At 45.9% G+C, this 13,887-nt stretch overlaps 1 protein-coding gene across 1 annotated transcript in view; it reads left to right on the top strand.

Moving 5' to 3' along the window:
- Positions 1 to 2,935, top strand: part of HTT (huntingtin) — a 241,769-nt gene extending 238,834 nt beyond the window's left edge. Inside the window, exon 66 of the mRNA XM_040419177.1 lies at positions 1,708 to 2,935. Coding sequence (XP_040275111.1) covers positions 1,708 to 1,921 — 214 coding nt within the window. The 3' untranslated portion in view covers positions 1,922 to 2,935. The remainder of the gene's footprint in view (positions 1 to 1,707) is intronic.
- Positions 2,936 to 13,887: the final 10,952 nt, after the last annotated feature.

Genomic DNA, 13,887 nt, shown 5'->3' with positions numbered 1-13,887 from the left:
TTAATAGCGGCTCCCCCCATCGGTAAACACAGCACCTGCACTGCTATTAGGGCTCTTTAACATGAGCGTGGCCCTTGCGGTAAACACCCTCCGTGTGAGAGAGGGATTGTGCGTTCTGGACTACAGAAGCTCAGGGCATTATCATGATTGATACTGCTTGTGTGTCTCTGCCTGACCCAGCTTTATGTAGGTGTGATTCCTTTATAGAAAGGTCAGGCAGAGGCACACAGCACTATCAATCATGATAATGCCCTGCGCTTCTGTAGTCCAGACCGCACAATAGCTCTCTCACACGGAGCGTGATTCCCGCAAGGGATACACTCATGTGAAAGAGCCCTTAAAGGGACTGCCTACTACAGACAGTTCATTGTAAGGGTCACACCCCCCCCCCCCACATCAAAAAATTTCCTGCTTTTGACATTGTGATCTGTGGAGGAAGTTCTTAAAGAGTTATACCCATCTCAGACATTGGTGGCATATCACTAGAGTATGCCACCAATGTCCAGTGCTGGTCCCACCACTGGGACTCTTTCCCATGTCCAGAATGGAGCTCCTGAAGTGGAGGAGAGTGCACCACACATGCTCAGTGTACTCTCCATTTACTTATGTGGGAGTTCTGAAAATAGCCACGCGAGTCCCATAGAGGTGAATGGAGAGTGACGTGGCCATGCATGCCCCTTTGCCACAATGAAAGCACTCATTGCCCATGGCTGTCCCTCTCTTGCCCCTACCTGGTGCTGCCTGAGGCGATCGCCTCACCTGGCCTCATTGGTGGTGCACCCCTGCCTGCGCCTGTCTGACATTGATGGCATATCCTAGTGATACACCACCAATGACTCAGATGAGAGAACCCCTTTGAAGTGGTTATCCCATCAGAGACAACTCATTTAAAAGAGCAGCCACTAGCAAACAGCTGAATTTGCAGTGGGAAGCTGCAGCCATCCAGAAAGTGTAGTACTACACGGCAGAGTTTCAGGTGAATGGTGGTCCTTGTAATACAAGAACAGTTCCTCCAGAACGGGAGACTCTTACAGAGCAGTGATTGGGCTTTTTTAGTTGTTTTCCCCTTCTATTGATGTCCTCCGAGGGCATATTGACCGGGTTTGTTTTTATGCGCCTGAAAAGAATCTAAGCTACCGTGTGCCATGTAATCACACGTGTTCTTCAGCTCACAAGGCCGCCCATCCGCCACCTACTGTGTAGACCAGGCATGGCCAACCTGTGGCTCTCCAGCTGTTGTAAAACTACAATTCCCACTATGCCCTGCTGTAGGCTGATAGCTGTTGGCAGTCCAGGCATGCTGGGAGTTGTAGTTTTGCAACATCTGCAGAGCCTCAGGTTGGCCATCCCTGGTGTAGACTATTCCCAACCACATCCTTTGGAACCAAAATGGCACCTACTTCCTTACCTGTTCATGGCTGCATTCTCTTTGCGCAGGTGTAGGATCTATTTAGCTACTGTCCGGCGCGGGCGAATAGGCAGCTGTGGACGGGTAAGAAAGCAGTCACGTCATTGAACCACATGACTTATGCCATTTTTGTTTCCCTGGACTTCACAATTTCTCTTCTCGTCCTCCTCCTTATCTGGTAGTCCTGAATATTACCAGTCTATAACATCAAGTCATCAGTATACCATAACGGGCAATGCCCGAGCGCAAAGCTTGGCACCTCTCTCTTTTCAATGTGATTACCTTAACCTTCATTACAGTTTACCGCACGTGATCAGCAGAATGGGCAAATCGGAGCCCGTAGACATCAACCTGTTCTGCTTAGTGGCCATAGACTTTTACAAGAATCAGATAGATGAAGAACTGGACCGCAGAGCCTTTCAGTCGGTGTTTGAGCTGGTGGCGGCCCCCGGGAGCCCCTATCACAGTCTGTTGACGTGCTTACAGAATGTGCACAAGGTTACCGTCTTCTAAGCACTTTTATGGGCGAGGCTGGCATTTACCAACAGAAGCAGAGACGGCAACACTAGGGACGGCCCTGCGCCTGTACCGACATCTCCTCCGCGGTCCTGAACGCTCTCGCCCAACCCCACCCCGGAGTCTCCGAGACTCGCACTCTGCTCTGAATGTCGCTTCCTGTAAATATGTTCTGATCGCAGTTATTTTTTATTTTTTCCTTTCTTTAATACAGTGAATGTAAATGTCCTGTTCATCGACACGTTTTACTCCTGGGAGTCTGTGACAACACAAACCCGCACCAGTCGGTCGTTGTACTCGCCCACCTCCCCTTAGGATCCATTAGTAATACTTTGTGGAGTGTCCCGACAGTGGCACACAGCACCGCGTCATTAGCCTCAAGTGACGGCCACGTGTGACAAGTATTAACGGAGCGTGACGTCTTTAAAGCCCACCTCCACTGCTACGACTGCAGACACATACTGTAATGAGTATATAAAAAGTGTGTTACCGGTAATTTGCAACCGCTCCACCATTAGTGTGTTCTTCAGACTGTGATTCTTCAGGTTGCCCGGTAACCACTCAACATCCTGTCTGGGTGACTACCATTTGAGCACACGTACAGGAAGTTGCACCTTATTTAGACTGTACAGAAAAATCAAGGCAAGGGCTGGCGCAGAAAGTGATGGGAAATATGTGCCCCCCTGTATACTGAGGGAGACTGGGGGGGGAGCGAGACATTGTAGCAGAAGATGATGGGTGTTGTACTCCTGCAACTGGGAAGGTTGTGTCGCTTTTCCAGCAGACCTGGGGCATCTGTGTGTAACGGGCATTGCAGTAATCTCCTGATCTCCTTCCCTTTAATTTCAGTATAATTGGTTTTAACTCTTTCTATGCCATGTAAGATATGTATAATTGTAAAACCTACTGCTCCAATTACAAAGCCGCTCTGCTTTCTTGTCATTCTGTGGCCCAAACAAAAAAGAGATTTTGTCATCCCATTAAAAAAAAGTTAATATAAGTGGTCACAGGGCTGGATACACGGAGGGCGAGATGTGATGTTTTATTATATGGATGCTCCGCGTCAAATTGTTTTTACTTGTGTTTATGGAATTGGCTGAATGTGACGCCACCTAAAGGGAAATTCTACTTAAAACTATATATTCTGATAGAAATCATAAGGGGGCAGGTGCTCTACAGCAGATCAGGTCTCTTATTTTTAAGGATCGGGGTGGTCATGGCTCAGGAACCTCCACCAATGTGATATTATAAATATAGATTCTGACTACATAGGGTTTGTTTGTAGTCTGTAACCATGGAGACACATAGGTCTCTACATAGGAGCTGTATACACAACATGGTAGGCTAAAAGTGTACATACGCTAAAAACTGCACTGAAAGCAGAAACTGCTTGTGTACTTTTTTATTTTTAATTAATTTACTTTGTACTTTCAAAAAAATTAAAGGGAATGTGTCATCAGAAAATGACCTACAGTTTAAAGGGTTTCTGTCACCCCACAAAACTCTTTTTTTTTTTTTTGGATAGTTAGATTCCTCATAGCGCGATATAGGAGAATATAATAGTCTTACTTACTTTCATGCGGCCGATTCTTTATAAAACGAAGTTTTATAATATGTTAATGAGGGCTCTACCAGCAAGTAGGGCGTCTACTTGCTGGTAGCCGCAGCAGAAATCCACCCCCTCGCCGTGTTGATTGACAGGGCCAGCCGTGATCTCCTCCTCCGGCCGGCCCTGTCAGTAATTCAAAAATCGCGCGCCTCTGGTCATTCGGCGCAGGCGCTCTGAGATGAGGAGGCTCGTATCCTCAGCACTCCCTTAGTGCGCCTGCGCCGATGACATCACAACTTCGTTTTATAAAGAATCGGCAGCATGAAAGTAAGTAAGACTATTATATTCTCCTATATCTCGCTATGAGGAATCTAACTATCCAAAAAAAAAAAAAAAAAGTTTTGTGGGGTGACAGAAACCCTTTAAATCTTTTTTTTTTTTTTTTTTTTTTTTTTTTTTTTTGGCCAAAGTCAGAATGAACAGGAGCTTACCTCATTGACTTCTGTAGGGGATTTTCTAGGCATGCTCTGTGACCTGTGCAGAGGTCAGGAGGGAGTAGATGGGCTGTAATATCACCTGTTATGTATTGTTCTCTATATAGTTACCTATATATAGATAATATCTGTCATTGTAATCCTAACTGTGATGATAATACGATGGCTACTGAAAAGTGACCTATACAGAACAGGAGGCCTAAACATATTAGGCCTAGGGGTCAGTGCAAAAACTGCAGGATTTTTTGTACATATTTTTTTAACTTAGATAATGGCATGAAAAATAAAAACAAAAATTAAAAAATATATATATATTTAACATAAAAGAATGATTTAAATAGATCATTTTCTGGGGACCCGTTCCCTTTAATTGTTAATATGAATTGAAGACTTTACTTACTGAAAGCCTGGAGGCAGGACATAAGAAAACAGCTGTATGTGTGTAGAGGTGGCTGACTGTGCTTGTGCAGCGCTCTCCATTCACTTCTATGGGACTTCCAGAAATAGCGGCGCGCGCTCACTCAGCTATTTTCAGAAGTCTTTATAGACGTGAATAGAGAGTGCTGCGCATGCGAAACCATAGTGCCGGCTTCTGCTACAGGCACCATCTTTACATGTAGCGAAGTCTTTTTTATAGGAGGCCTGAAACCTTTCTGGAAGACTTATTTACAGGGATGACGACAACATGAAAACCTACCACATAAATATGGAGACCTGCTCCCTTCCTGAATCTACTTCCCTGGCCCTTCAGTTTTAAAAAATCTGCTGCATGCTCAATCTGTTGCGGGTTTGTGACAGATTTTACCACTTTCCATGCAAATCTGCTGCAAGATCCACGGTGGATCCGGACCCCGAGTACAGCAAGTGTAAGAGTGGGAGCCGCTCTCTCCAGGCTCGTATCCCGTCAGCCATCTCCATGGGACTTGGTCCCTGCATGTTATTTTGGGCCCATTCATTCCCTCTTAAGGCCTCATGCACACAGCCGTTCCATGCATTGGGGACTGCAATTTGCGGTCCCCAATGTACGGGCGGCGGCCGGGACGGATTGAGACCCATTCAACTTGAATGGGTCCGTGATCTGTCTGCACCGCAAAAAAATAGAACTTGTTCTATTTTTTTGCGGTGTGGAGGCATGGACAGAAACACTGCAGAAGCACTCCGTTGTGCTAACATGTGGTTCTGTGCCTCCGTTCCGCAGCTCCAGATTGCGGACCCATTCAAGTGAATGGGTCTGCATCCGTGATGCGGGGAGCACACGGCCGGTGCCCGCATTTTGCAGACCCGCTGTTTGTGGGCCGCAATATGGCTGGGCAACGGCCGTGTGCATGAGGCCTAACCCATATCTCACCTCCCATTCTTCCGGCATTTCATGGAACCAGACCACTTTGTAATCTTCCTGGACTATGATGGGAAATCACCGGAGTCCGAACGCTGTTTGTTTTCAAAGTATAACAGAGAATATATTACGATGTATGTTTAAATTAAAGATTGCTGGTTATATTGCACATGAGAATTAAAGAATTGTTCAATCGTCAGATGTCGTCTTTTATCCTAAAGTAAGAGTTGCAGTCCGCACCGGTTATATCGGCTATACCGCAGACTGCCTCTCCGTGCGGCACAGGCTTGTTTTAGGCCTCTCCTATTAGCCAACAGGAAGCATGAAATGTCCAAGAAGTAATCGATGAACAGAAGCAAGGAAGCTACATGCCATCAGTGAGAAGGTGGAGATATTGGGAGAGATGTATCATAGAAACATAGAATGTGTCGGCAGATAAGAACCATTTGGCCCATCTAGTCTGCCCAATATACTGAATACTATGAATAGCCCTTGGCCCTATCTTATATGAAGGCTGGCCGTATGCCTATCCCATGCATGCTTAAACTCCTTCACTGTATTTGCAGCTACCACTTCTGCAGGAAGGCTATTCCATGCATCCACTACTCTCTCAGTAAAGTAATACTTCCTGATATTACTTTTAAACCTTTGCCCCTCTAATTTAAAACTACGTCCTCTTGTAGCAGTTTTTCTTCTTTTAAATATTCTCTCTTTTACCGAGTTGATTCCCTTTATGTATTTAAAAGTTTCTATCATATCCCCTCTGTCTCGTCTTTCTTCCAAGCTATACATATTAAGGTCCTTTAACCTTTCCTGGTAAGTTTTATCCTGCAATCCATGTACTAGTTTAGTAGCTCTTCTCTGAACTCTCTCCAAAGTATCAATATCCTTCTGGAGATATGGTCTCCAGTACTCAAAACCAGTGCAAATGAAAAGTTGGGGATTTACCCACTGCAGCCAGTCATGTTTTATTTAAAGCAAAGCTGTCATCATCCTTGTGCTGCCCATACTAACGGCAGTATAAAGTAGAGACAGGTGAGTTTATTTCAGCGGTCTGTCATTTATAAGTTAAAAATAAGTGGTTTATCGAGAACCAACATCACGATAATCATTGCAGACTGGGCCTGGAAAAGAGTCACGGCCACCTGAGAAGAGTCCTGGTTATTCATGAATTCCTGCCCACCTGCTGATGACTGACAGGCTTCTACCTAGTTTTCTCTCTAGGGTGGGGAGAGCAGGAGTTTATGAATAAGGCTACTTTCACACTCGCGTTTGGTGCGGATCCGTCATAGACATGCACAAACGCATCCGTTCAGATAATACAACCTTGTTAAGGGAGATATTAATTATTGATATTTATGCAAATCTCAATTATTATTCATAAATAGGCGTGTAATACACATACACACAATAGCAGCCCACCCCACCTGGCTCTAACACTATCCCTAAGGGAATAACGAAGGGTTAATGGTGGCACTGCAGGGGTGAATGCAGGCCACAGACACGGTTGTAGGGGTAAATGCAGGCAGGGGTTAGCACAGAATAGGGAGCAGGGATGCTCCTGCAGGGAATTGGTGGTACAGGGGTTAATAGGGGTAGGTAGGGGCTGGATCGTTGATGGGATAGGGAAATAAGGGCAGGTGGCAAATAGGGATTAAATAAGGGCTGGTGGGATAGGGAATATGGGCATGTAGGGGTTAATATCGTTGGTGGGATAGGGGGTGATACTCAGCCCTCCAGGGATTGCTCATTGACCAGGGGGGTCTTTTTGAGGGGGGCGGCTCGGCTCTTCTGACCCAGTGAAGGGCCTGCCGGACACTCTGGTGCGCGCCACCATCAGGGACACGTGTTCCGGCGCAGTGAGATGACGTTACTGCGCCAGCCCGCACGAGCGCTTCGGGGCAGCGCCACTTGCTGACAGGCGGGAGAAGCCTTTGATCTCCCGCCTGTAGCACTTTGCATTCCGGGCAGCGCGATAGTAATCGCGCTGCCGGAATGCTCATAATAGGACGGGAGGTTTCCCTCTTCCTTCTATCATGCATAATTATCTCCAGCAGCGCTGGAGATAATTAAAACAAAGAACTCAGATTCTGTTGAATCTGAGTTCTTTGTAGTCATCAGGATGACCGGACCCTTGTCCGGTCATTCTGATGCAATTGATTGCATCAGTGTGAATGCTTGGGGCACATTCACACTGATGCATCTGGTTTCAGGTAAATTTGGGGACATATAAAGGGGCCTATGGATATGGGGGTATATGATTATAAGGGGAATATGGACATATACTATAAGGGGGTGCATATATATATATATATATATATATATATATAGGGACATATACAGGGGCACATATTCCCCATAGGGGCCACAATGAGCCCCTGTGGAATACTAAGGGCAGATTTTGCGCACATCATCCTATAATGTGCCCATTTATGTATGCATATATATTATACATGCACGCGTTCGCATGCATATATATATATATATATATATATATATATATACACATACATACACAGTCAGGTCCATAAATATTGGGACATCGACACAATTCTAACATTTTTGGCTCTATATACCACCACAATGGATTTTAAATGAAACAAACAAGATGTGCTATAACTGCAGACTGTCAGCTTTAATTTGAGGGTATTTACATCCAAATCAGGTGAACGGTGCAGGAATTACAACAGTTTGCATATGTGCCTCACACTTGTTAAGGGACCAAAAGTAATGGGACAATTGGCTTCTCAGCTGTTCCATTGCCAGGTGTGTGTTATTCCCTCATTATCCCAATTACAATGAGCAGATAAAAGGTCCAGAGTACATTTCAAGTCTGCTATTTGCATTTGGAATCTGTTGCTGTCAACTCTCAAGATGAGATCCAAAGAGCTGTCACTATCAGTGAAGCAAGCCATCATTAGGCTGAAAAAACAAAACAAACCCATTAGAGAGATAGCAAAAAAATTAGGCGTGGCCAAAACAATTGTTTGGAACATTCTTAAAAAGAAGGAACGCATCGGTGAGCTCAGCAACACCAAAAGACCCGGAAGACCACGGAAAACAACTGTGGTGGATGACCAAAGAATTCTTTCCCTGGTGAAGAAAATACCCTTCACAAAAGTTGGCCAGATCAAGAACACTCTCCAGGAGGTGGGTGTATGTGTGTCAAAGTCAACAATCAAGAGAAGACTTCACCAGAGTGAATACAGAGGGTTCACCACAAGATGTAAACCATTGGTGAGCCTCAAAAACAGGAAGGCCAGATTAGAGTTTGCCAAACGACATCTAAAAAAGCCTTCAAAGTTCTGGAACAATATCCTGTTGACAGATGAGACCAAGATCAACTTGTACCAGAGTGATGGGAAGAGAAGAGTATGGAGAAGGAAAGGAACTGCTTATGATCCTAAGTATACCACCTTATCAGTGAAACATGGTGGTGGTAGTGTCATGGCGTGGACATGTATGGCTGCCAATGGAACTGGTTCTCTTGTACTTATTGATGATGTGACTGCTGACAAAAGCATCAGGATGAATTCTGAAGTGTTTCGGGCAATATTATCTGCTCATATTCAGCCAAATGCTTCACAAGTCATTGGACGGCGCTTCACAGTGCAGATGGACTCGGAACCCAAAGCATACTGCAAAAGCAACCAAAGAGTTTTTTAAGGGAAAGAAGTGGAATGTTATGCAATGGCCAAGTCAATCACCTGACCTGAATCCGATTGAGCATGAACTTCACTTGCTGAAGACAAAACTGAAGGGAAAATGCCCCAAGAACAAGCAGGAACTGAAGACCGTTGCAGTAGAGGCCTGGCAAAGCATCACCAGGGATGAAACCCAGCGTCTGGTGATGTCTATGCGTTCCAGACTTCAGGCTATAATTGACTGAGTTTGATTTATGATTATTATTCTGTCCCATTACTTTTGGTTCCTTAACAAGTGGGAGGCACATATGCAAACTGTTGTAATTTCTACACCGTTCACCTGATTTGGATGTAAATACCCTCAAATTAAAGCTGACAGTCTGCAGTTAAAGCACATCTTGTTCGTTTCATTTCAAATCCATTGTAGTGGTGTATAGAGCCAAAAATGTTAGAATTGTGTCGATGTCCCAATATTTATGGACCTGACTGTGTGTATGTATATGTATATGTATATATATATATATATATATATATATATATATACACATATATTTCAACCCTTCCTCAACAATCCCCCTGTTGTCGGGAATACGACAATATTTTGGGGGAATGGGTTGAGACGTTGAGTTCAGGAAGAACTGGAGTACACACTGATCCTTAGGTACCTAGACATCACCCCTACCTTTCTCCTACCTGCTCTTCACCGTAACCAAACTCCTCCATCCACAGGATATACCGTAGTCTTCTTCTCGCAGGAACCTTTTGGACATCTTTTGCTTTGATCATTCGGTATCAGACCCTCCTAATGTAGTCTTTTCCTGACTTCTGGAGCGGCTTAACCCTCGCAGTCTTTAACTGGCCTTTCTTTCAAGTAATAGTCTTCCGCTGTCGGCCACCCCCCAATGAGTTTGGAGTGACCACACCCTCACAGTCTCTCGGTAGTATTGCCGATCTTCAGGTGTCGTCCACCCCCTAGGAATCTGGAGCGGGTTCACCCTCACAATCTCCGTATCCGACTGCGCCAACTTTCTTTAAGCAAGACTTCCGACTTCTCTAGTTCCATCTTGATTGAAGGATGGGTGCGGTTCTCCCATGGACAGATAAGTAGGTCTTAACGAGGCAGGTCAGAATTTTCATTAAGTGAGGTGATGTCATGGCACCTAAATTCTAGCTGCGGGAAATACCTCCACCACACTACACCTCCAGCCCCTCCCTTATGAACGTCACCGTTCCAGGGTTCAAAGTGGCAAATGGCGAACAGAGGGGGCCTGTCCCTATCGTGCCCTAATCTTATCCCCATTCACACAAAATACATCCTATTTACACAGTTCCCCTCCCCCAACCCACCTAAACCCGAGGACATTTATGACACAATACTATGAGGTCTCAGGAAGGCATAGGATGTACCTCATATGAACCAGTTCAATATCCATTTCATGGGGTCTCAGGATAATTTGAGATTTTTCATCCTGAACCCCCACACGAACTGACATGTCCCTTGGATCTTAGGCTTCAGGACTTTGGTGAGATTAAGTCCTGAGCCTCCGGCGGTTGAGTTCGTAAGGTGCCGTCTGGTTCTGGTTCAGTTGGTCAACCAGTTTCTAGACCCTCCAGTGCATAGTCCCATGTGGATAACGATGACCAGAACCAGGAGATGGATCCGGACAGGGTCTTCCACCCGGACACCTCTACCTCAGGAACCTCACAAGTGTCGGAGCGGATGACTGTATCTTCTGTGGCATCTGGGTTTTTCCTCTGCTCCATAGTAAATATACCTATGACAGAAGAAAATACCAGGCGCTCCTGGGTTGCACTACCCCAGCCCCTATACCTTTGACCCATGAAGAGAAAGGAATTGGGCTGACCTCCATCTCACAGGACCCCTCGTTATCCCAACACTGGTGTGAGAACACCCTACCGCGTCTCCCCATCCCTCTGCACGAACAGATCAGGATGGGTACCTTACTAAGTTAGGATATCCGAGGGGAGCTGCGGATGAGGCACCATCTATTAATTGATGGCACTGTATCCCTGTCCACTCATGTGTACTCGAGCTGATTTCCCCCTGTCATCCTGTTTTGTGGAGGCTGGCAGAATCCATGGCATAAGTCCTGCCTAGACTCTTCAGGACTCCACAACACCAGAACACAGTCCACACTCTGCTGCCAATCACCCTGCGCCCAATCAGAGCTGTGCCACCTGGTTGGACCAGAATTAAGTGTGCAGCGCAACATTACACCAATGTTGCCTGTCCGCCTTAGTCCCCCGTATAACACAGCCCCATCGAAAACCTTGAGCACAACAGTGTTATCTGTATCGATCTGAGACCCTGGTTGCCCAGAATAATATCACACCATCCTTTGTGTGCTGCATGGGGAAGGTCCTTTAATCCGGAACGCCTTCTCCTGCCCAGCAGGACTTACCGCGTGAAATTATCTGCTCGCGAACCTATACTTTCCCGATCCACAGTATAACACTGTCCCACTCCAAGGGGACACAAGAATGAATAAAAACCAGCAGCGACTGGACTCACAGCGGGGAATGTAAACTACAATAATCAGCAGGGTGAGACACATTCATTGACAAGGACCTCTGCCGTACAGATAAAAAACATAGAAACAGGTAACAAACCCACAACATGGACATACACAGGGAGCAAACGGTGTAACAAATAGTACAGGGGTGTCAAATGTTGCCCAGCCTAGATTGGCCATTCTGACCCCTCAGCACCTGATGAGGCATGTGTCGCTAAGAGGTAACCCCTTTATGGCCAAACTGACTAGACCCCACTGCACGATTTGTTACCTGGATCCCATCACTGGACACATTGCAATTACTTGCACAAGGACAATTCCTTGCAATGTGTCCTTTGTTCCCACACCTGAAGCACCTGATTGGGCTTTCTGTCCTGTGTGTTTTGTTCTTACTTGTTTTGCAGTGCTTCGCTATATGAGCCAAGCCACCACACGCAAAACATTTGATGTTTGCCCTGCATGGCTTAGGTCCGTCCACACTGCAACCGTGGTCCCTTCTCCTGAATTGTTCCATCCTCAGGGACTCGCTCTTCACCACAGTTCTTTTTCCCAAAGTCAGGGAGAAATCTCTGTTAGTCTGGACAGGCTTGGTCTGGTGATTTGGCCTGTCACAGACTAATCTCCCCCTTTTTGCCCTGCACAGGGCAAAGTTTTGGGAGATTCCGGCCTTGACTTTACGGAAAAAGAAAGGGCCGGCACCAAATTGGGGATGACCTGTTGCATGTCAGTCATTAGCTAGGACCTTACAGCAACCTGAGCCTTCAATTTGGCTACCGTCACATCAGTAGAGGCAGTCCGCTCCTTGAAGGCCTTGACCTCAGTATAAGACTGAGTCAACTTAGCCTAAATTTCCTCCTTCTGCCTCTGCAGCTCTACTAATCGTGACTGTATCCTAGCCACCTGTGCATCTCGGTCAACAGTAGACTGTATATTCTCTGCCAGCCGCGCCCGCAATGCCGAAACCTGGTCCGAATTACTGGTACAGCACTGGCAGTGAATATACGGAGGAATTGTCTCCGTTGACCGAGACACCAGCGCAATTTCCTTTGGCTTGAAGATGCTAGCCTCAAACATATGAACCAGTTTGGCTAGCATCTGAAGTCGCTTTGTGGATTTATTTAACACCGTCCGTTTGTTAACACATAGTTTGTCATAGCTACAAGCCTGTGCTAACAAATCGGACCACAGACTTTCTGCTGACTTGTATGTGGTGGGGAGGATGGGATTGAAAGTGCTGTGTCTGCTCAAGTGTTGCAGTGTGGCGAAGTCCATACTCACTTTTTGCTGAGCGTCCATCTTCTCATTGGTGCCGTACCTCTTCGTCCTACGCAGCTGCTTGAAGAAGGTCCTTTGTTTCCCGGATCGCCTCTTCCCGACCAGTCGGACTTGTACGCTGCTCCAACAAAGATGGATCTCTTCCAGTGACGTGTCCTCTTCTCCCTCGCAACACTCGAGCGATGCAGTGACCGTGTAAAGCAAACAGCAAAATATTAGTACACAGATAGATTATAGATTCTCTTTGATCCGTGTTTGGTACTATAGGGAAGAATCGCGTTACCTGTCCGAATTATCAGGTCCTAGACGCTCAGACCGCTGACCGCGTCTCTCTTGCCTGATAATTCACTGTATAAGCGACCTCTAGCCTCAAGACCAAATACAGATTTCAAAATCTAAGCAGTGGGCCTGGCTCGCCAATGTAAAGGAAGATATTAATTATTGATATTTATGCAAATCTCAATAATTAATATTCATAAATAAGAGTGAGTCGTCTAGTGATGACTCCGCCTATTTATGCCTTAAATAATAATATAGCACTAATCCTTTGCTGTACACTACCCGCTAAACTAGCTGCAAGCGCCTAACTGAGCTAGCTACCGCTAATAACCACACGTTACACAGTAGATATGATACAAATAATACCAGATATTTATTATCACCTACAGTACACAATACACACAATACAGCACTAAATACACTTTTCAATCCCAAATTCCACCCACAAACTAATACACACACACACACACACACACACACACACACACACACACACACACACACACACAATAGCAGCCCACCCCACCTGGCTCTAACACTATCCCTAAGGGAATAACGAAGGGTTAACGGTGGCACTGCAGGGGTACAGCAGGGGTTAGCACAGAATAGGGAGCAGGGATGCTCCTGCAGGGAATTGGTGGTACAGGGGTTATTAGGGGTAGGTAGGGGCTGGATCGTTGGTGGGATAGGGAAATAAGGGCAGGTGGCAAATAGGGGTTAAATAAGGGCAGGTGGGTTGGTGGTATAGGGAATATGGGCATATATGGCGTTGGTGGGATAGGGTATGGATAGGGCAAGTAGGGGTTAATATCGTTGGTGGGATAGGGGGTGATACTCAGCCCTCCAGGGATT

Source organism: Bufo bufo, chromosome 2 (assembly GCF_905171765.1).
Source record: "Bufo bufo chromosome 2, aBufBuf1.1, whole genome shotgun sequence".
In the NCBI taxonomy this organism is placed as follows: Eukaryota; Metazoa; Chordata; class Amphibia; order Anura; family Bufonidae; genus Bufo; species Bufo bufo.
The sequence above is the reverse complement of the archived record's forward strand: the minus strand, read 5'-3'. Positions and strand labels throughout refer to the sequence as shown.